Source organism: Ranitomeya variabilis, chromosome 2 (assembly GCF_051348905.1).
Source record: "Ranitomeya variabilis isolate aRanVar5 chromosome 2, aRanVar5.hap1, whole genome shotgun sequence".
In the NCBI taxonomy this organism is placed as follows: domain Eukaryota; kingdom Metazoa; phylum Chordata; class Amphibia; order Anura; family Dendrobatidae; genus Ranitomeya; species Ranitomeya variabilis.
The window spans coordinates 267,423,807-267,446,871 of record NC_135233.1 but is presented as its reverse complement, the minus strand read 5'-3'; the positions used below and the strand labels follow the sequence as shown (position 1 = coordinate 267,446,871).

At 44.5% G+C, this 23,065-nt stretch overlaps 1 protein-coding gene across 3 annotated transcripts in view; it reads right to left on the bottom strand.

Moving 5' to 3' along the window:
- Positions 1-23,065, bottom strand: part of AR (androgen receptor) — a 416,052-nt gene that overhangs the window by 29,861 nt on the left and 363,126 nt on the right. For 2 of the 3 annotated variants that reach the window (XM_077284919.1, XM_077284921.1), the window contains exon 5: positions 21,316-21,460. In XM_077284919.1, the coding sequence (XP_077141034.1) occupies positions 21,316-21,460 (145 nt within the window). Of the gene's footprint in view, positions 1-17,745; positions 17,952-21,315; positions 21,461-23,065 lie in introns of those variants that run through there. The other variant, XM_077284920.1, reaches the window with a different exon arrangement.

Here is a 23,065-nt window from a genome sequence, read left to right as displayed (position 1 = left end):
CACGAGAATAGCAGGGCTTAGCCCGAGCACAAGTCCCACAAGACTGCACAAAAGAACGCACTTCCCGCGACAAGGAAGGCCACCAAAAGGACCTAGCCACCAAATCTCTGGTACCAAAAATCAAAGGATGACCAGCCAACACCGAACAATGAACCTCAGAGATAACTCTATTAGTCCATCTATCAGGGACAAACAGTTTCTCCGCTGGACAACGGTCAGGTCTATCAGCCTGGAACTCCTGCAGCACCCGCCGCAAATCCGGGGAGATGGCAGACAGAACTACCCCCTCTCTGAGAATACCAGCCGGCTCAGGAACCCCAGGAGAATCAGGCCTTCACATTTCAAACTCCTTGAAAGGGCATCAGCCTTCACATTCTTAGAACCCGGAAGGTACGAAACCACAAAATTGAAACGGGAGAAAAACAGCGACCAACGAGCCTGTCTAGGATTCAACCGCTTGGCAGACTCGAAATAAGTCAGATTCTTGTGATCTGTCAAGACCACCACGCGATGCTTGGCTCCTTCAAGCCAATGTCGCCACTCCTCGAATGCCCACTTCATAGCCAACAACTCCCGATTGCCAACATCATAATTACGCTCAGCAGGCGAAAACTTTCTCGAAAAGAAAGTGCATGGCTTCATTACAGAGCAATCAGAACTTCTCTGAGACAAAACAGCCCCTGCTCCAATTTCAGAAGCATCAACCTCGACCTGAAAAGGGAGCGAAACATCTGGCTGACACAACACAGGAGCCGAAGAGAAACGACGTTTCAACTCCTGAAAAGCCTCAACGGCCGCAGAGGACCAATTCACCACATCAGCACCCTTCTTGGTCAAATCAGTCAATGGTTTAACAACACTAGAAAAATTAGCGATGAAGCGACGGTAAAAATTGGCAAAGCCCAGAAATTTCTGAAGGCTCTTCACAGATGTAGGCCGAGTCCAATCATAAATAGCTTGGACTTTAACAGGATCCATCTCGATAGTAGAAGGGGAAAAAATGAAACCTTCTGAACTCCAAAGAGACACTTAGATCCCTTCACAAACAAGAAATTAGCACGAAGGACCTGGAACACCATTCTGACCTGCTTCACATGGGACTCCCAATCATCCGAAAAGACCAAAATATCATCCAAATATACGATCATGAATCTATCCAGATACTTTCGGAAGATGTCATGCATAAAGGACTGAAACACAGAGGGAGCATTAGAAAGGCCGAATGGCATCACCAGGTACTCAAAATGGCCCTCGGGCGTATTAAATGCTGTTTTCCATTCATCGCCCTGTTTAATACGCACGAGATTATACGCCCCTCGAAGGTCTATCTTGGTGAACCAACTAGCCCCCTTAATCCGAGCAAATAAATCAGACAGTAGAGGCAAAGGGTACTGAAATTTGACCGTGATTTTATTAAGAAGGCGGTAATCTATACAAGGTCTCAGAGACCATCCTTCTTGGCCACAAAAAAGAACCCTGCTCCCAATGGTGACGACGACGGGCGAATATGCCCTTTCTCCAAGGACTCCTTCATATAGCTCCGCATAGCGGCGTGCTCTGGCACAGACAAATTGAAAAGTCGTCCCTTAGGGAACTTGCTACCAGGAATCAAATTAATAGCACAATCACAATCCCTATGAGGAGGTAGGGTACTAGACTCGGGCTCATCAAATACATCCCGGTAATCTGACAAAAACTCAGGGACTTCAGAAGGAGTGGAGGAAGAAATTGACAATAATGAAACATCCCCATGTACCCCTTGACAACCCCAACTGGACACCGACATTGATTTCCAATCCAATATTGGATTATGGACCTGCAGCCATGGCAAACCCAACACGACCACATCATGCAGATTATGCAACACCAAAAAGCTAATATCCTCCTGATGCGCAGGAGCCATGCACATGGTCAACTGGGTCCAGTACTGAGGCTTATTCTTGGCCAAAGGCGTAGCATCAATTCCCCTCAAAGGAATGGGATGCTGCAAGGGCTCCAAGAAAAAACCACAGCGCCTGGCAAACTCTAAGTCCATCAAATTCAGGGCAGCGCCTGAATCCACAAATGCCATAACAGAAAAGGATGACAAAGAGCAAATCAGAGTAACGGACAGAAGAAATTTAGGCTGTACAGTACCAATGGTGACGGACCTAGCGAACCGCTTAGTGTGCTTAGGACAATCAGAGATAGCATGAGTGGAGTCACCACAGTAAAAACACAGCCCATTCTGACGTCTATGTTCTTGCCGTTCAGCTCTGGTCAAAGTCCTATCACATTGCATAGGCTCAGGCCTCTGCTCAGAGGATACCGCCAAATGGTGCACAGTTTTGCGCTCACGTAAGCGCCGATCGATCTGTATGGCCAAGGACATTGATTCATTCAGACCAGCAGGCGTGGGGAACCCCACCATAACATCCTTAAGGGCTTCAGAAAGACCCTTTCTGAAAATTGCTGCCAGGGCACACTCATTCCACTGAGTAAGCACAGACCACTTTCTGAACTTCTGGCAATATACCTCCGCTTCATCCTGACCCTGACACAAAGCCAGCAAAATTTTCTCTGCCTGATCCACAGAATTCGGTTCATCATAAAGCAAACCCAGCGCCAGAAAAAACGCATCTACATTACGCAATGCAGGATCTCCTGGCGCCAGGGCGAATGCCCAGTCTTGAGGGTCGCCACACAACAAAGAAATAATGATCCTTACTTGCTGAATAGGGTCACCAGAAGAGCGGGATTTCAGAGCAAGAAACAGTTTACAATTGTTTTTGAAATTCAGAAATTTAGATCTATCCCCAGAAAATAACTCAGGAATTGGAATTCTAGGCTCCAACATAGGATTCTGAACTACATAATCTTGAATGTTTTGTACCCTTGCAGCGAGTTGATCTACACTAGAGGACAGACCTTGAATGTCCATATCCACACCTAAGTTCTGAACCACCCAGAGTTTAAGGGGAAAAGAAAGGCAAAACACACTGCAGAGAAAAAAAAAATGGTCTCAGAACTTCTCTTTTCCCTCAATTGAGATGCATTAACACTTTGTGGGCCAGCTGTACTGTTATGGACCTGGTGGTTAGGTGCACCAGAAATGACCTGATAGGTAAACACGGAATCGGGACGAGCTCTGGGGAAATGGGAACTCTGCTGACCACAAACCCTACTCCTATCAACACAACTAGAAATAGCCGTGGAGCATGCCTGACTCTGCCTAGACGCCTCTTCACAGCCTAAGAGCTAACTTCCCCTAAAGAAAGGAAACAAAGCCTCACTTGCCTCAGAGAAATTTCCCCAAAGGTAAAAGCAGCCCCCCACAAGTATTGACTGTGAGATAAGAGGAAATCACAAACACAGGATGAGACAGGTTTCAGCAAAGAGAGGCCAGTCTAACTAAACAGATTGAGGATAGAAAAGGGATCTTTGCGGTCAACACAAAAAGCTACAAAAACCACGCAGAGTGTGCAAAAAATACCCCCGCACCGACTCACGATGCGGTGGTGCCACTCTGCAACCCCAGAGCTTCCAGCTAGCCAGATAGTTTCATGTTAGCAAGCTGGACAAGAACTTAGCAAGAAAAACCATATGTAACAAATGAACAAGCAGGAACTTAGCTTGTGCTGGAGTAGACAGGTCCACAGAAAGATCCAGGAGAGATCTGAACCAGTACTAGAACATTGACAGCTGGCATGGAGTAACGATCTGAGTGGAGTTAAATAGAGAATCCAGCCTAGCCCTAAACGAGGGCAGCTGGAGAAGGAATCTCAGAACCAGCAGCTCCACTCACAGCCACCAGAGGGAGTCCACGGCAGAACTCACCGAAGTACCATTCATGACCACAGGAGGGAGCTCGAGAACGGAATTCACAACACACTACGTGGGGGATGTTGTGAATTAGACTTTTTGGCTCCCTCTGGTGGTTACTTGTGATATGACTCTGGGATTTTCTTCCCTCAGTTTGCACCCACCTGGGTCGTTAGTCCAGGGGTGTTGCTATATAAACCTCATGGATCCTTAGTCCAGTGCCTGGCATCGTTGTAATCAGATCCTTTTTGTTTGCTCCTATCTGCTGGTCCTGGTTCGTGCAAAATTAAGCTAAGTCTTGCTTCTTTGTTTTTTCAGTTATTTGCTTGCTCTCATTTTTGTCCAGCTTGTACTAAATGTGATTCCTGACCTTGCTGGAAGCTCTAGGGGGCTGGTGTTCTCCCCCCGGGCCGTTAGACGGTTTTGGGGTTCTTGAATTTCCAGCGTGGATATTTTTGATAGGGTTTTTGCTGACCATATAAGTTATCTTACTATATTCTGCTATTAGCTAGTGGGCCTCTCTTTGCTAAATACCTAGCTCATTCTTACGTTTGTCTTTTCCTCTTACCTCAACGTTATTATTTGTTGGGGGCTTGTATCCAACTTTTGGGGTCTTTATCTCTGGAGGTAAGAAAGGTCTTTCTTTTCCCTTCTAGGGTTAGTTAGTTCTCCGGCTGGCGCGAGACGTCTAGAATCAATGTAGGCACGTTCCCCGGCTTCTGTTAGTTGTGGTGCTAGGATTAGATATATGGTCAGCCCAGTTACCACTGCCCTATGAGCTGGTTTTTGTGTTTGCAGACTTGGTAACTATTTCTGAGACCCTCTGCCATTGGGGTCATAACAGTATGCCAGGCCAACATTGAATGTTTAATGCATTGCAGAAGTGGGATTATAAGAAAGGAAATTCTGAGGTTTTTTTTTTTTTTTTTTCCTCTCTTCCTCCCCTTTACCTTTGAGTGGCTTGTGCTTGCTGCAGACATGAATGTCCAGACCTTGATTACAAGTGTAGACCAGCTTGCTGCTCGTGTGCAGGGCATACAAGATTTTGTTACCAGTAGTCCTATGTCTGAACCTAAAATACCTATTCCTGAACTGTTTTCTGGAGACCGATTTAGGTTTAGGAATTTCAGGAATAATTGTAAATTGTTTCTTTCTCTGAGACCCCGTTCATCTGGAGATTCAGCTCAGCAAGTTAAAATTGTTATCTCTTTTTTACGGGGCGACCCTCAGGATTGGCAAATATTGATGCGTTTTTTCTGGCGCTCGGATTGCTTTACGAGGAACTCAATCTTGAGGTTCAGGCAGAAAAAGCCTTGCTGGCTATTTCTCAGGGCCAGGATGAAGCTGAAGTGTATTGCCAAAAATTTCGGAAATGGTCCGTGCTTACTCAGTGGAATGAGTGTGCTCTGGCCGCAAATTTCAGAAATGGCCTTTCTGAAGCCATTAAGAATGTGATGGTGGGTTTCCCCATTCCTACAAGTCTGAATGATTCCATGGCGCTGGCTATTCAAATTGACTGGCGTTTGCGGGAGCGCAAAACCGCTAATCCTCTGGTGGTGTTGTCTGAACAAACACCTGATTTAATGCAATGTGATAGAATTCAGACTAGAAATGAGCGGAAAAATCATAGACGTCAGAATGGGTTGTGTTTTTACTGTGGTGATTCTACACATGTTATATCAGCATGCTCTAAACGCCTAACAAGGGTTGTTAGTCCTGTCGCCATTGGTAATTTGCAACCTAAATTTATTTTGTCTGTGACTTTAATTTGCTCATTGTCTTCTTACCCTGTTATGGCGTTTGTGGATTCAGGTGCTGCCCTGAGTCTTATGGATCTGTCATTTGCCAAGCGCTGTGGTTTTGTTCTTGAACCGTTGGTAAATCCTATTCCTCTTAGAGGTATTGATGCTACGCCATTGGCGGAAAATAAACCGCAGTTCTGGACGCAGGTAACCATGTGCATGACTCCTGAACATCGGGAGGTGATTCGTTTTCTTGTTCTGCATAAAATGCATGATTTGGTCGTTTTGGGTCTGCCATGGTTACAGACCCACAATCCAGTCTTGGATTGGAAGGCAATGTCTGTGTCAAGTTGGGGTTGTCAGGGAATTCATGCTGATTCCCCGCCGGTGTCTATTGCTTCCTCTACTCCTTCGGAAGTTCCTGAGTATTTGTCTGATTATCAGGATGTATTCAGCGAGTCCAGATCCAGTGCTCTGCCTCCTCATAGGGACTGTGACTGCGCCATAGATTTGATTCCAGGTAGTAAATTTCCTAAGGGTAGATTATTTAATCTGTCTGTACCTGAGCATGCCGCAATGCCTTCGTATATCAAGGAGTCTCTGGAGAAGGGGCATATCCGTCCATCCTCTTCCCCTCTTGGTGCGGGATTCTTTTTTGTGGCCAAGAAGGACGGATCTTTGAGACCTTGTATTGACTATCGTCTTCTGAATAAAATCACTGTTAAATTTCAGTATCCTTTGCCTCTGTTGTCGGACTTGTTTGCCCGGATTAAAGGTGCCAAGTGGTTCACCAAGATAGATCTACGTGGTGCGTACAATCTTGTGCGCATTAAGCAAGGAGATGAATGGAAGACTGCATTTAATACGCCCGAAGGTCATTTTGAGTACTTGGTGATGCCTTTTGGGCTCTCTAATGCCCCCTCAGTGTTTCAGTCCTTTATGCATGATATTTTCCGGAAGTATCTCGATAAATTTATGATTGTTTATCTGGATGATATTCTGGTTTTCTCTGAAGATTGGGACTCACATGTGGAGCAGGTCAGGATGGTGTTTCAGGTTTTGCGTGAGAACGCGTTGTTTGTTAAGGGCTCAAAGTGTCTCTTTGGAGTACAGAAGGTTCCCTTTTTGGGGTTTATTTTTTCCCCTTCTGCTGTGGAGATGGACCCAGTCAAGGTCCGAGCTATTCATGATTGGACTCAACCCACGTCAGTTAAGAGTCTTCAGAAGTTCTTGGGTTTTGCTAACTTCTACCGTCGTTTTATCGCTAATTTTTCTAGCATTGTAAAACCTTTGACGGATATGACCAAGAAAGGTTCTGATGTTGCTAACTGGGCTCCTGCAGCCGTGGAGGCGTTCCAAGAGTTGAAGCGCCGGTTTACTTCAGCGCCTGTTTTGTGCCAGCCTGATGTCTCACTTCCCTTTCAGGTCGAAGTGGATGCTTCGGAGATTGGGGCAGGGGCCGTGTTGTCACAGAGAGGCCCTGGTTGCTCGGTAATGAGACCATGTGCTTTCTTCTCTAGGAAGTTTTCGCCTGCTGAGCGGAATTATGATGTTGGCAATCGGCAGTTGCTGGCCATGAAGTGGGCATTTGAGGAGTGGCGTCATTGGCTCGAAGGTGCTAAGCATCGTGTGGTGGTCTTGACTGATCACAAAAATTTGATGTATCTCGAGTCTGCTAAACGCCTGAATCCTAGACAGGCCCGCTGGTCATTGTTTTTCTCCCGTTTTGACTTTGTGGTCTCGTATTTACCTGGTTCAAAGAATGTGAAGGCTGATGCTCTTTCAAGGAGCTTTGTGCCTGACTCTCCTGGAGTCGCAGAACCTGTTGGTATTCTTAAAGAAGGAGTTATCTTGTCAGCCATTTCTCCTGATTTGCGACGCGTGTTGCAGAGATTTCAGGCTGGTAGACCTGACTCTTGTCCACCTGACAGACTGTTTGTTCCTGATAAGTGGACCAGCAGAGTCATTTCCGAGGTTCATTCCTCGGTGTTGGCAGGTCATCCGGGAATTTTTGGCACCAGAGATCTGGTGGCTAGGTCCTTTTGGTGGCCTTCCTTGTCACGGAATGTGCGGTCATTTGTGCAGTCCTGTGGGACTTGTGCTCGAGCTAAGCCTTGCTGTTCTCGTGCCAGCGGGTTGCTCTTGCCCTTGCCTGTCCCGAAGAGACCTTGGACACACATTTCCATGGATTTCATTTCTGATCTCCCGGTGTCTCAGGGCATGTCTGTCATCTGGGTGGTATGTGATCGCTTTTCTAAAATGGTCCATTTGGTGCCTTTGCCTAAGCTGCCTTCCTCTTCCGATCTGGTTCCTGTGTTCTTTCAGAATGTGGTTCGTTTACACGGCATTCCTGAGAATATTGTGTCTGACAGAGGATCCCAGTTTGTTTCCAGGTTCTGGCGATCCTTTTGTGCTAGGATGGGCATTGATTTGTCGTTCTCGTCTGCCTTTCATCCTCAGACTAATGGACAAACGGAGCGAACTAATCAGACTCTGGAGGCTTATTTGAGGTGTTTTGTTTCAGCAGATCAGGATGATTGGGTGACCTTCTTGCCGTTGGCTGAGTTTGCCCTTAATAATCGGGCTAGTTCCGCTACTTTGGTTTCGCCATTTTTCTGCAACTCTGGTTTCCATCCTCGTTTTTCCTCGGGACATGTGGAACCTTCTGACTGTCCTGGGGTGGATTCTGTGGTGGATAGGTTGCAGCAGATCTGGAATCATGTGGTGGACAACTTGAAGTTGTCACAGGAGAAGGCTCAGCGTTTTGCCAACCGCCGCCGCGGTGTGGGTCCCCGACTTCGTGTTGGGGATTTGGTATGGCTGTCTTCTCGATTTGTTCCTATGAAGGTCTCCTCTCCTAAATTTAAGCCTCGCTTCATCGGTCCTTACAAGATATTGGAAATCCTTAATCCAGTTTCCTTTCGCTTGGATCTTCCGGTGTCGTTTGCCATTCACAACGTGTTCCATAGGTCTTTGTTGCGGCGCTACGTTGTGCCTGTGGTTCCTTCTGTTGAGCCTCCTGCTCCGGTGTTGGTTGAGGGCGAGTTGGAGTACGTGGTGGAGAAGATCTTGGATTCTCGTCTCTTAAGACGGAGGCTTCAGTATCTGGTCAAGTGGAAGGGCTATGGTCAGGAGGATAATTCCTGGGTGGTTGCCTCTGATGTGCATGCGGCCGATTTAGTTCGTGCCTTTCACGCTGCTCATCCTGATCGCCCTGGTGGTCGTAGTGAGGGTTCGGTGACCCCTCCTTAAGGGTACTAGGGGGAGCCTAGAACCACTTTTTTGAATGCTAGGGCCAAGAGAAATGGATGTGCCCCCTGTGGTCGCTGCATAGCTTGCCCCAACGTGGATTCCTGTTGTACATTTACAAACGCAAGTGGCTCCCGGCTATTTGAAATCAGGAAGAAGATTTCTTGTTCTGATAAATATGTTATTTCTTACGCAGTATGCCCCTGCAAGAAAATCTATGTTGGCTTGACCACAAGACAATTTAAAATACGTATTAGGGAGCACGTTAGGGGTATTGAAGCTGCAGCGACCCAGGAGGACATATCCATGTTGAAGACCCTCCCGCGCCATTTTAGGGAGTATCATAATTGCGATAGGAGTCTTCTGAGGGTTCGTGCCATTGATATGTTGGAGGTTGGGATTCGGGGTGGGGACGCGTCAAAAAGGTTGGCACAAATGGAGTCCAGATGGATTTGGACCCTGGACACGGTTCATCCATCTGGACTCAACGAAAACATAAGCTTCACCCCGTTTCTATGATTGGTATTCCGCCATGAGTATTAATATATATCTATTGCCTGGGTATCTGCATTGTTGTGATCAACTTGTTTATGCAATATTTTAATTATTAATTTGTGTTTTATATTCATCTTTTATTTATAGTGCTATGTGAATATGTTGTTGTGTACGTCACGTTCTGCAGCCTTGAACATCAAGAGCTAATTGCTCTTTCAACTATAAAAGATCATCCGGCATATATGATGAAGTTGGAGACTAATGAATATAGGACCAGCTGGAAAAATTATAAAAGGAATTTTTTTTTTGGGTTGCCAATATCTATAATTATGCCAATCTATGTTATTTGTCGTCTTATATATTTGGCTTTGGTCTATATTCCTGCACTTGGTCTTGGGTGATTGTGGTTTATGTGTGATTTCACGTTAATGTTTCCGCTACTTGGCCGTGATAATGTAATACTCCGCTCGCGATCTAGCCTTCTTACTATGTTACCGGAGGTGTCCCACACCTAGACGCGCACCTCCTCCTGCTTCCGTCGCCCTGGGTGGCTCTCGGCGTCTTCTCATGATCAGCAGTGCCCTTCCAGGACCTGCGGTCACGTGACGCCGACGCCATCCAGCGTTGCGGTTGTCATGGGAAGGTGCGCGTCATCAGAGGTGCGGCACGTCACTTCCGGTTTTCGCTAGGATGATTACAGCTGTGGCGGATATATAAAAGAGGCTCCAGTATAGTGACACACAGGCCCCCCGAAGAAGGAAGGTCCGAAACGCGCGTCGGGGCGGACGCGCTGGGTACCGGTCCATATCTACTACCCCCTTATTTATTGGTAAATATCCTTAACTACTGCCATTGCGAATTTCTATGTTAAACGCTGGGTTGCTAGGTTGAGCTGTTAATGCTGCATTACTTCATTGTCCGCACACTATTTAGCGCTTAGGATAAGGTACTCTCAGTGCCGACTTACATTGCGTATCTATATATATAACACCCAGCATCTAGGGATTAAAATATTGTGACTATACTGGTATATCTATATATAGAATTGTCTGACCTCATTAGGAGGCGTTCAGTATAAGGGAGGGTTACTTACCTTATGAATATGTGATTATTGTTATTCTTTGTATATGGTACTAGGTCCTGGCGTGGCCAAATTGTTTTTATTGCATTTCATGATGTGACCAATTATGTATATGTATTTTCCGTATCCCCATACACTATATTTTATCAATAAAGTTTTTTGTATTTTTCTAATTAACAAACGACCTTGGTATCATCTTTGTGTAGTATGTATCTGTTAAATATTAGGTTTAGGATCAAAGAAAGGTACGTCCTGTTGTGGCTGGTGGGCTCTCATGAATTTTCCATTTTACACATATATCCTATGCAGCAGTAATGCGGTATACATGATACCAAATTAATAAATCTACTTTTGTTTAAAAAAGAAAAAACAAACAAAATTGGTTTCAGCCACCATATTCTGAGAACCATAGTTTTTTAATGTCTCCACTTGACAAATTAAACAAACTGACCCACAGAACAAATATACCTAATCTATGTGAGGTTGCTTTCGGGTATGTGCACACGTTGCGGATTTCTTGCAGAAATTTCCTGAAGAAAACCGGAAATTTTCTGCAAGAAATCCGCATTTTTTTTTTTTGCGTTTTTTTTCCGTTTTCTTTCGCATTTTTTTAGCATTCTGCAAGCGTAATTAGCTTGCAGAATGCTAAAGTTTTCCAAGCGATCTGTAGCATCGCTTGGAAAACTGACTGACAGGTTGGTCACACTTGTCAAACATAGCGTTTGACAAGTGTGACCAACTTTTTACTATAGATGCAGCTTATGCAGCATCTATAGTAAAAGATAGAATGTTTAAAAATAATAAAAAAAATAAAAAAATGCTTATACTCACCCAGACATCTCACCGGCGTCCGTTCCGTATAGCTGGTGTGTGCGCACAGGACCTTCCGTGACGTCACGGTCACGTGAGCGGTCACATGACCGCTCACGACCAATCACAGGACAGTGACGTCATCGGCAAGGTCCTCCACCGCACATCAGCTACAGGAACCGAAGCGACAGCATGCAGTGGAGGCGGGAAGACATCGAGGGTGAGTATATGACTATTTTTTATTTTAATTCTTATTTTTTGACCACTTATATGGTGCCCAGTGCGTGGAGGAGAGTCTCCTCTCCTCCACCCTGGGTACCAACCGCACATAATCTGCTTACTTCCCGCATCGTGGGCACAGCCCCGTGCGGGAAGTAAGCAGATCAATGGACCCCTAGGTGTGCGGAATCCCCTGCAATTCCGCATTTTAATGAACATGTTGCTTTTTTTTCCGCGATGCGATTTTTTCGCGGAAAAAAAGGCTACATTTGCACAAAAAATGCGGAATACACTTAAAATAATAGGAGGCATATGTTAGCGTTTTTTTCGCGTTTTTATCACGTTTTTATAGCGAAAAAACGCGAAAAAAACGCGAAAAATACTTAACGTGTGCACATGGCCTTCAGCTAATACAGCAGTCACTCTTCTGAGAAGGCTTTCTACAAATATGTCTGTGTGAATTTTTGCTCATTCATCTAGAATAGTATTTGTAAATTCGGACATTGATGTTGTATGATAGGGCCTGGATGGTAATCTCCATTCTACCTTGTCCCAAAGGTGTTTGGTGAGGTTTGGGTCAGACTTGTAAGCAGCCCAGTCAAGATCTTCCACACCAACCCACCCAACCATGCCTATATGGGCTGTGCTTTGTGCACAGCCATGTGGGAACAGAAGAGGGCCTTCCCCAAACTGTTCCCACAGAGCTGGGATCATACCATTGTCCCAAGCATTAATGTGTCTCCTCTCTGGCAGGAAAGGGCCTGCACCAACTCCAGAGAAACAACCCCAATGCATTATCCCTCCTCCACCAAACTTTACAGTTCTGGAATTTGTCAAACTCAGACTGGTCCATCAGACTGCCGAAAAGAGAAGTGTGATCCATCAGTCCACGGAACACATTACCATTGCTGGAGTCCAGTAGCAGCTTTACACCACTCCATTCAAAACTGGCATTGTGCTTGGTGATGTAAGGCTTATATGCAGCTGCTCGGATATGGAATCCAATGACAAGAAGCACGGGACTCACTTTCCATGCTGATGTAAAGAGGAGGTCTGGACTCTGCAGCTATTGAGTCAGCAGAGCGCTGGTGAATTTTACGCACTTTACCGATTTGCTGTGGTTCCCAAACACTTCCACTTTTCAGTAATACGACTCATAGTTGATTGTGGAATATTTAGGAGGGAACAAACTTCTCAAACTGACTTGTTGCTCGGTGCCATCATATTACAGGAGCACGCTTGAATTTGGTGAGTTTTTTCTAGAAAGAGTCATTCTGTCACAAATGTCTGTAAAGGCAGACGGCATGGTGAGGGGTTGGATTTTATATACTTTTATCCATATAGTGCGTGTTTGCTTCTAGCTATTTACAATAAAACTGTAAATTTCTTACAGGTAACGCAGTGCATCATAGTATTACGTTACTCCCACTTTTTTATTTGGAATGGCCATCAAAGTGTATTCCCATTAAGATGTCTGTCGGCAGTGAGGAACGAGCCCTACACAGGAAATGCAACAGATTTTTCCCATATTTCAGTTAGTGGCATTAAAAGCAGACTGTGAGTGAGTGTGCCAGGTTTGCCAGTCTTCTACGTCCGTAACTGTACAAATGTACCGATAACCAGCACAAGCGTTTACACCTGTTGGTTTTCTACACTTGATGCCCGGATGGCACTGAAACGCGCAGTGAGTGATAAAGAACCTTCAAAGAATCTCGCAGCATGACATCTCTTTCCAGCCAATTTTTAAACATGTTTATATCCTGTTTAGATAAATTAGACAGAAGACATATGTATTACACAGCGGGCACATTATCTCAGACTTTGGTACGGGGGTAAACAGATGGGTGATGGCAGTGACTAGGCCTGAAGTCCAGGATTTGTAAGATACATCACTGGTTTTATGTTTATCCATAAAATGTGACAACCGACTATGAAGAAAGCCTTAGAATTATTCCATAACGTATATTACATTCTTACTTTTTATTCTTATTTTATAGTGTTCTTATAATACTGATTACACCATCTATGTACTTTACTGAATTTAATATACTAGTTTGATCTGTTTCGGGGCGTCCATTTTCTGAAGCTGTTGTTCCTGCGCAGGGCTGAGTTGTAAATGCCACACTCTATGCTATTTTCTTTTCATATTATATTACTTTCTCCTTTCTGTGTTCCTCACTTCACTCCACACATAATATTTTTCCCTTTCGCTTACTTCTTTAACGACCTGCCTCTCTTAACTCTTCCCTAATCCTCTGTCCTCAGCTTCTTCACACACACTTGGATTTTATAGTATGTTACTTCCACTCCAGCTTCCTCCTGACTGTGCCAGAATCTGCTCTCTCCATCTCAAACAAATAGACCTGGAGGCAGGCCGCTGAGCAGGACATCTGTCTAGGCACCCTTGCAGCAGATAAACACGCATATAAAAAATATGGACATACATATACACATTCTGCACATATACAATTTTCAACAATGAAACGGCAACACCAAGAAGCAAACGTTGTGGAAGTCTGGAAATCACAGGATGGATAGACATGGTAATAATACTCAAATGATGACAAAATGGAAACAACATTTTCAAAACATGTGGATTTTTTCCATATTGAGTATGAGAGTCACACACAGAAATACACACATTTACACACTTTAACGTGATATTAATGACGTTATTAACTACTTTCCGACATGTAGCGTAATAGTACTCCCATGTTGGACTACCCCTGTTTGATGCAGGCTCTGGTGCTGAGCCTGCACCTTTCCGGGCACGAGACAGCTGATCTATACAGCTGACATGTGCCCGCAACAGCCGCGGGTGGAATCGAGATCCACCTCCGGCTGTTAACTAGTTAAATGGGAAGAAGGGGAGTAAATAACGGAAATTAAAAAATGTAAATACCCCTGGTCATAAAGGGGTTAACAGTTGTCTGAGAAATGTTCTGCTTAACTCCTTATTGACCTCCGATATGACTTAAAATTGACCTGAGATACATGTGCTTCTCACAAAATTAGAATATCATAAAAAAGTTAATTTATTTCAGCTCTTCAATACAAAAAGTGAAACTCATATATTATATAGTCATTACAAACAGAGTGACCTATTTCAAGTGTTTATTTCTGTTAATGTTGATGATTATGGCTTACAGCCAATGAAACCCCAAAAGTCATTATCTCAGTAAATTAGAACAATTAACAAAAAACACCTGCAAAAGCTTCCTAAGTGTTTAAAAATGTCCCTTAGTCTGTTTCAGTACGCTCCACAATCATGGGGAAGACTGTTGACTTGACAGATGTCCAGAACGCAGTCATTGACACACTCCACAAGGCGGGTAAGCCACAAAAGGTCATTGCTAAAGAAGCTGACTGTTCAAGCATATTGATGGAAACTTGATTGGAAAGAAAAAGTTTAAAAAAGGTACACAAACAACCGGGATAACAGCAGCCTTGAAAGGATTGTTATGAAAAGGCCATTCAAATATTTGGGGGGGAGATGCACAAGGAGTGGACTGCTGCTGGAGTCATTGCTCCAAGAGCCACCACACACAGACATATCCAGAACATGGGCTACAAGTGTCACATTCCTTGTGTCAAGCCACTCATGACCAATAGACAACGTCAGAAGCATCTTACCTGGGCCAAGGAGAAAAAGAACTGGACTGTTGCTCAGTGGTCAAAGGTGTTGTTTACAGATGAAAGTCAAGTTTGCATTTCATTTGGAACTCAAGAACAAGAGTCTGCCGGATACAGAGGCCCGTTCAGAAGTTATACAATAGTAGAAAGGAATTTACGAATAATTCTGCGGCGTAGCTGGTCAAGAAGATATCCAATGGAGATGATGGTGTTGAACAAACAGCAGTTTTAATATTCTATGCGTTTAAGAATTAAACTCCTTCATCAGGAAAAAACAAAGTGTTTTTTTTCCTGATGAAGGAGTTTGTTCAACTCTGAAATGCATAAATTAATAAAACTGTTGTTTGTTCAACACCATCATCCCCGTTGGATATCTTCTTGACTAGCTGCGCAGCAGAATTATACGTATATTCCTGCTTTAACCTCTTGGTGATAATGGCTGCAAGACTATGGCTTTTTGCACCACTTATGTAAAAGAAAATATATGCTTTAATTACTACTTTTAATTGAGCTAATTCCTGAACAAAGATTAGCACACTGTGAAAAATGAACTGAAAGGAATGAGTATCCAGCACAGTAGTAGGATAGTTTCCTGCTTCTATAAAGGGGTTCTATGTCTTTTCTGTTGGGCATCTGTGAAAGAGTATTAATACTAACTGGTTACTGTGAAGGCTGAGCTGTTATTGAAGACTGATTTCATTTACATGCAATTTTTACAAGGAAGACAAAGATTCCAAACAAGATTTAGATTTCTAAAAGTTTACACCCAGGGTAGTATAAGATGCCCAAGCGAGGTAGTTGTTCACTTACAGTTGAACGTACCCGCTCTCCTCTTTAGTGCAGGTCACCACCCCCTGGGGATTCTTCCTCTTGGGCCGAAGGGGTCTAACCCTGCTGGCATCCGGGTCCAGAACATGATGTGGAGCTCGTGAGCTAAGAGTCCCACATCGGGCTGGGGCATCACCATCCATTGAAGCGGCATCATCGGCGGCAGCACCGGCTCTGGAACTGCTTCCGCTGTCCACGGGCTACCCGTGGCAGCCACGAGGGTAACAATTTCCTTCATCTCCTCATCACCAGCGCTCTCCAGGCCGCAATACAGCTCAATCACATTCCAGGAGTAAAAAGCCATCTTCAGTGAGAGCCTCCTGCAGCACGTCTCATCTCTCGCTTGACACAGGGAAAATGGCGCCAAACAGCTTCCAATAGCGTGCTTCATGTGCGCTTGACTCCACCTCTTCCTGGGCCGAATCTGACGTGACAGCAGCGTCACACTTCACTCTCGAGGTCTCCACATCCAGCCGTGTCCCCTTACAGGGCACTTTCACACACAGCGGGCCACATCTCACGCTACACCACGCCTTCCTCCGGAACATACATACTTCGGGGCAAGCCATTCTTCACCAGACCCAACCTTCTTCTGGCAGTCACTCGTGGAGGCTGGACATCTTTTCGTGCTCTCGGGCGCCGTCCACACCAATGGTAGGCGGGGTTTCTTCTTCTCTTCACTGCCGCTGTCGCCATTTTGGAATCCATGCTTTGGGCCGCCAACTTGGGATGCATGTATTCCGGTGCTCTTCTGTCTGTGCCATAAGCTGTATCTTCTCTGCTTTCTTTGTGTGAGGTAGTTGCATCCTGCCGACTACGCCAAATGTAAGATTCCCAAGTGAGGTAGTCGTGGGCGAGCTTCGGTCCTCACTCGCTCTGGAATCCTACAGAAAAGGTGTATCTTCATCCTGTCGTGCTGCTGTGTATGTGGTGCTTCCCACTTCTGGCATGAAGGCCATTTCTGACTCCAGGAATTCTTCTGAAACCAGGGCAGCAAATAATCCAGGAGACATGTGGTTAATAAAAACCAAACTTTTACTTTGAAAATGGCAATATGTACAGTATTTACAAGAAGTTTGAAGGGATAAGGCCCAACATGTTGTCATCTTTCCCACAAGCACCGGATACAGCTTTAGCTCTGTTTCTCGGGATAGGTGGCATATCCCCCTCTCTGGCTTTCCTAGCTCTTAGGGACCTTCCTCACCTCTAGCAGTATATCTGGATTGTAATACCTTCTGCCCATGTGGTCTGAGTCCATCTTTTCCTGTAGCTTTACACAATCTGAGTGTGCCCCTGACATCCATTTCAAGGTTGTCCTTGGCCATTAGACGAAATCACAAGGAAGGGTATTTGCACCAATCCACTGCCCCGAATATTAGGCTCACATGGTCCCTAGCAGCCTAAAGTCCTGCTGCATACTCACTACAACAATCGCATTAACTAACTGTCACTTCCTGCCTCTGTCACTAACACTCAGTTCCCCCTCCCAACTGGGCTGGCCACTTCAGTTAACCCTGTCCCAGCTACTGCAGCCCCAGGGTACCTTTACCACATAAAAATGCATAAAAATGCATTTAACCCTTGAGCGCCATGTAGTAATCCATTAGCTCCCACCACTGTTACAGTAGGTGGAGGATCACTAGGGAACAGGATGGACTCAGGAAAGAGGATGTTGGCTTTTGTGCCAACTCGTGAAAGTGGTAAATAATTTTGAGTGGAGAAACATATTGAAACACTGATACAATTAATCTTTGCTTTGGCAATAACATAAAACTGGACAGAAAAAAAATCCTGTTTAATAAAAAGTTTCTTTTAATGACAGCAAACACATAGGGGGAGAGGTACTATAATAGTCTTTAATTTAAAGGTGTTATCAAGGACTTTTCTAATATCCCCCTATTGGTCTAACTGTCTGTTCTGCCCAGTACTGATCTCTGCTGGTTCAGAAAGGTCACGGATCAGTCCTGTCGGCAATCTTGCGGCTTCAGGTAACGTCACATCGGCAGTGCAGAGTCTTTTCTTGTGCTCTGTTCTGGCGACAAGGCGTCACTGCCGATCTCATGTTGACTCATAGCAGGTTCCCAACTGCAAAACTGAGCCCCATAGGGAAAAATAAGCAAATTACTGGATAACCCCTTTAAACAGCTGAAAAACAAAAAACAAATGCAGAAGCTGTGCCACGTTTATCATAATGGCGCATGCTCTGTGATAGATTTAATCAGTAAATTTGGCACATTTTAACCCCTTGCTGATATAACATTTATTTACGCCATATGTCAGCTCCCCTTCTTTGACGCAAGCACAGAAATTGAGATTGCATCATTGCTGGCAAATAATGGCTGTGATACACAGACAGGATATGCTGCTGTTAATCATTTAGATGCTGCTGTCAATCTCTGGCAGTGGCATTTACAGCTTGCAGCCTGGGGGGCATACTGTTCATCACAATTGTGGGGCGCCAATGGGTGGCTATCACAGTCTGCTGCAGACTCCCCGTGCCTGTCATGACAAGTGATTTGCTGAAACCTATCCTGTGGTGTGGCTTCAATGAATATTCATTGCTCTTATAGCATGCACAGTTACATCCGCTGGCTTCCAGCACACATCATACTTACCTTCCCTGCGCGCCCTCGCTGCATCTCATTCCGGTGCCAGCAGCTCTTCTGGCCGAGCGATCACGTGGCCCCACTCATTAAGGTAATGAATATTCACCACTCTCCACTCCCATAGGCGTGGAGTGAATATTCATTACCTTAATGAGCAAGGCCACTTGACCGATCGTCCGGAAGAGCTGCTGGCACCGTTACGAGATGCAGCGAGGGCGCGCAGGCAAGGTAAGTAGGATGTGTTTTTTTTATAGGAACCATGCATACAGGGATAAGGAGCCATGCATACAATGATGGGGATAAGGAGCCATGCATACAAGGACATGGACGGGGAGCCATGCATACCAGGACAGGGACTGGGAGCCATGCATACAAGGATGGGATGGGGAGCCATGCATACAAGGACGGGACAGGGAGCCATGCAGACAAGGACAGGGATGGGGAGCCATGCAGACAAGGAAGGGGATGGGGAGCCATGCATACAAGGACAGGGATGGGGAGCCATGCATAGAAGGGCAGGGATGGGGAGCCATGCATACCAGGATAGGGATGAGGTGAGAATGCATACCTGGCTTATACTCGAGTCAATGAGTTTTCCCAGTTTTTTATGGCAAAATTAGGTGCCTGAGCTTATACTCGGGTCGACTTATTCTCGAGTATATATGGTACATAGAAAATTGGAAATGCATTAGATACTTGTTTCACCAGCTGCAAATTATCAGTAACAAAGGAGCTATGTATATATATTTTTTGTTTAAATCTAGAAAAAAAATATAAGAAATCAAATTACCCCTCCTTTTCCTCATTAAAATGAGTAAAGAAAAAACAAAACAAAAAAAAACAAGATATGTGTTATCACTATATCCGTAAAAGTCTGATGTGTCAAAATAATTAATCCAATTAGTAAATGCAATAAAGAGAAAAAAGTAAACATCAGAAATGCATTTTTTTACTCAGAAAAATGCAATAAGAAGTTATCAAAATGTCATATCTACCCCAATATTATATCAATAGAAATGCCATCTTGCCACAAAAAAAAGCTTTTACACAGCTCGATAGATGGAAAAATTTAAATGCTACAGGTCTTGGAAAATGGTGACTGATGCAAACTTTTTTGCTATGAATTTTACCATTTTTGTTTTACCACTTAAAAAACAACAAAAAAACACAAACACAAAACTATACAAGTTTGGTAGGTCATTTATACAAGTTAGGTTCAGGTCATTTATACAGTACAATGAATGTTGTAAAAACAAACTCAAAAAAGCAATTACAAAATTGAGTTCTTTTGCACAATTTTGCCGCATTTGGAATTGTAAAAAAAGGCATGTCTCTTGGAAGAATGAGAGGGAAAAAAAGTGAAATAAACAAAAGGAGGAGGGGGTTGACGCTGATTTCTCACTTAGCGGCTGCATCGCATGTTTTGCTGTAACTGCAGTAAAAGCGGCAGTGCATTGGCAGCCTAAGGCTTCTTTCACACTAGCGTCGGGCTCGGCCCGTCGCGGTGCGTCGGGCCGAGGTCCCCGACGCTAGCGCTGTCTCCGCCGCACAACGGGGGCAGCGGATGCATTTTTCCAGCGCATCCGCTGCCCCATTGTGAGGTGCGGGGAAGTGCGCATGCGCGGTCGGAAAAAGCGGACCGTCGGGAGCAAAAAACGTTACATGTAACGTTTTTTGCTCCCGACGGTCCGCCACAGCACGGCGCAACCGTCGCACGACGGTTGCGACGTGTGGCAATGCGTCGCTAATGTTAGTCAATGCTCAAAAAACGCATCCTGCAAGAACTTTTGCAGGATGCGTATTTTCGGCAAAACGACGCATTTGCGACGTATTGCAGTTAACGCTAGTGTGAAAGTAGCCTAAAACGTCTCCTTGCCAAACCATTTTTCTAGATCCGTTAATAAACCAGTTTTGTAAAGTGCACACAGGGCAAGATTCATATTTGCGTTTACTTAAGTCACTTTTCTTTCTTTATTGCAGGCATTTCGCTGACGTTTTTGTGCCAAATTCATCAAATTGGAGCACGTAGTCCAGAAATTTTACACAAAGTAGAAAATTGATTCTTTTTTTCTCTGTCTGCAACCGTTTTTGCAACTTTTTACCGCAAAATGCATAAGTCGAAAATGATGAATCTGGTGAAAACATCTGGAAACCCTAAATCCTGCCCACGGCAGTTAACTAGAAATAAACAGGCGACCATATACACTGCAGAACTGAATTAAAAGAGGACTCAAATGGAAAGATGAATTAGGTGCAACCAAAAAAAGGTGCAGAACACCAAAAACTTACCAAAAAACAGGCGCGACTGCAATAATAAAGGGTCATAGTGTGTAAAATGCATAATAGATGCGGCACTCCACATGTACGCTAGTTTTGTTGGCATAGCGTGAGACAGAATTCCAGCCTATTTTGCATAGTCCATCTGCCCCATCAGTCATGGTCTACACGACACGTAAAGTGGTGCAACTGGCAAATATTATTAACACAGTTTCAACTTAAAATGTGCCAATCTTCTCACGGTGGATCATGGTGGATAAGAACTTTAGTGCATCTTTAAAAGCACTTATCTAACTTTACACTCCTTGTTGGCTGCATTAGTTTACACTAATATTTTGCTGCAAAATTTTGACGCAATTTTGATATACAGCATCACCTGTGAAGCCCCTTTCCCTCTAACGCTCGCTTTTTCTCCTAATCCAGGCCACTGGTTGAGTGAATCAATAGCCTTTGTCAAAACACAAAATAAATGCATTGCAAAGCACGTACGGTAGATTGTAGTGTGAATTACTCCCATACTGTAAATCCCCGGCAGTAAGTTGGAATGCTACAGTGCAGATATATGTGTACTTACTCATTGAACACCAGATCTGGAGCAAAGTAAAGCATTCTAGAGTTGACGTTTTTAAAGGACCTCCATCCCATGGCAAAAATCATAAGGCCCATCCAGGAGTACTGTATGACTGTCATTTGGTCACTTACATGCAGGTTACGGAAACCTAAAATATGCAAAGAAAACAAATGTAATATCTAGCTGTTGCTAATCACAAGTGAGAACAAAGCATTTTGTACTTACCGTTACAGCCTGGGCTGAAATGGAGACCAATGTGTGCCAGCTATGAAAAGCCTTCATTTATATATTTTTCCCAGAAACAAGACACACAACACTCTCAGAATGAAATATACATGCTGTGCTACCTCAAGCTACATTCTACCAATAGAAGCAAGCGATCACCAGCCCGTACTGAAGGTCTGAGCTGGATTGCTAGCATTCATACGTCTGTGCTCTCAGTAGGAGCGTGAAGAACGCCCTATTTGCCTAGATGATATCATAGAATTGAATATATAACATTTAGCTTATGCAGTGCTGGTATCTGAGACATCCTGCAATACAGATGTTGTGATGCAGTAAGGGACAAATGCCCCACGCGTCCTACCGAAGCACAAAGAGGAATTTCACTTTGCACATACATAAATTAAGACCAGGTGGACACAGGGCAGTTTATGGAGCATCCATTTAAAGGAAGTATCAGTAGGATCAACTCTCTTAAGTCGTCTATATAGGCATATAGGTCTGTTATGATCTGGTGGCCTAGGAGCAGCATGAGACGTACTCTGGAGAAGGTGGTACCTGTACTAACCGCAGACCCTGAACTTAACACCGCAACTAGAAGTAGCCGTGGAATGTACCTAACACTCCCTAGGCATCTCGACACAGCCGGAGGACTAAATACGCCTAGAGATAGAAAAGGGAAAACTATCTTGCCTCAGAGAAAATCCCCAAAGGATAGACAGCCCCCCACAAATATTGACTGTGAGAGGAGAGGGAAATAACATACGCAGACTGAAATCAGGATTTAGCAAAGGAGGCCGCTCTAGCTAAATAGAAAGGATAGGACAGAGTACTATGCGGTCAGTATTAAAACACTAGAAAATATCCACCACAGAAAATACAAAATCTCCACATCTAACTAAAGATATGGAGGGTATATCTGCATCTCCAGAGATACCAGCTTGGCTGAACAAATCCTTATACAGACCAAGCTGGACAAGACAAAACATGGAAAATAACTGAACAATAAGGCCCACAGCATGTGGACTGCAAAAAACAAGGCCAGAACTTATCTTTGTTGAAATGAACAGCAAAGCATGAGAGACCAGGCAGGGATGTGAATCCTCCAGGAGCAATGGACAACTGGCACTGACTAAAGGGTCAAGCAAGACTAAATAGCCCAGTCAGAATTGCAATAAGTGGACACACCTGATGAATACAGCGATCCAAAGGCAGCAGCGCTACCAGTTATAACCACCGGAGGGAGCCCAAGAGCAGAATTCACAACAGTACCCCCCCTTGAGGAGGGGTCACCGAACCCTCACCAGAGCCCCCAGGCCGATCAGGACGAGCTAAATGAAAGGCACGAACCAAATCGTCAGCATGAACATCAGAGGCAACAACCCAAGAATTATCCTCCTGGCCATAACCCTTCCATCTGACAAGATACTGAAGCTTCCGCCTCGAAAAACGAGAATCCAAAATCTTCTCAACCACATACTCCAACTCCCCATCAATCAACACCGGGGCAGGAGGATCAACGGAGAGAACA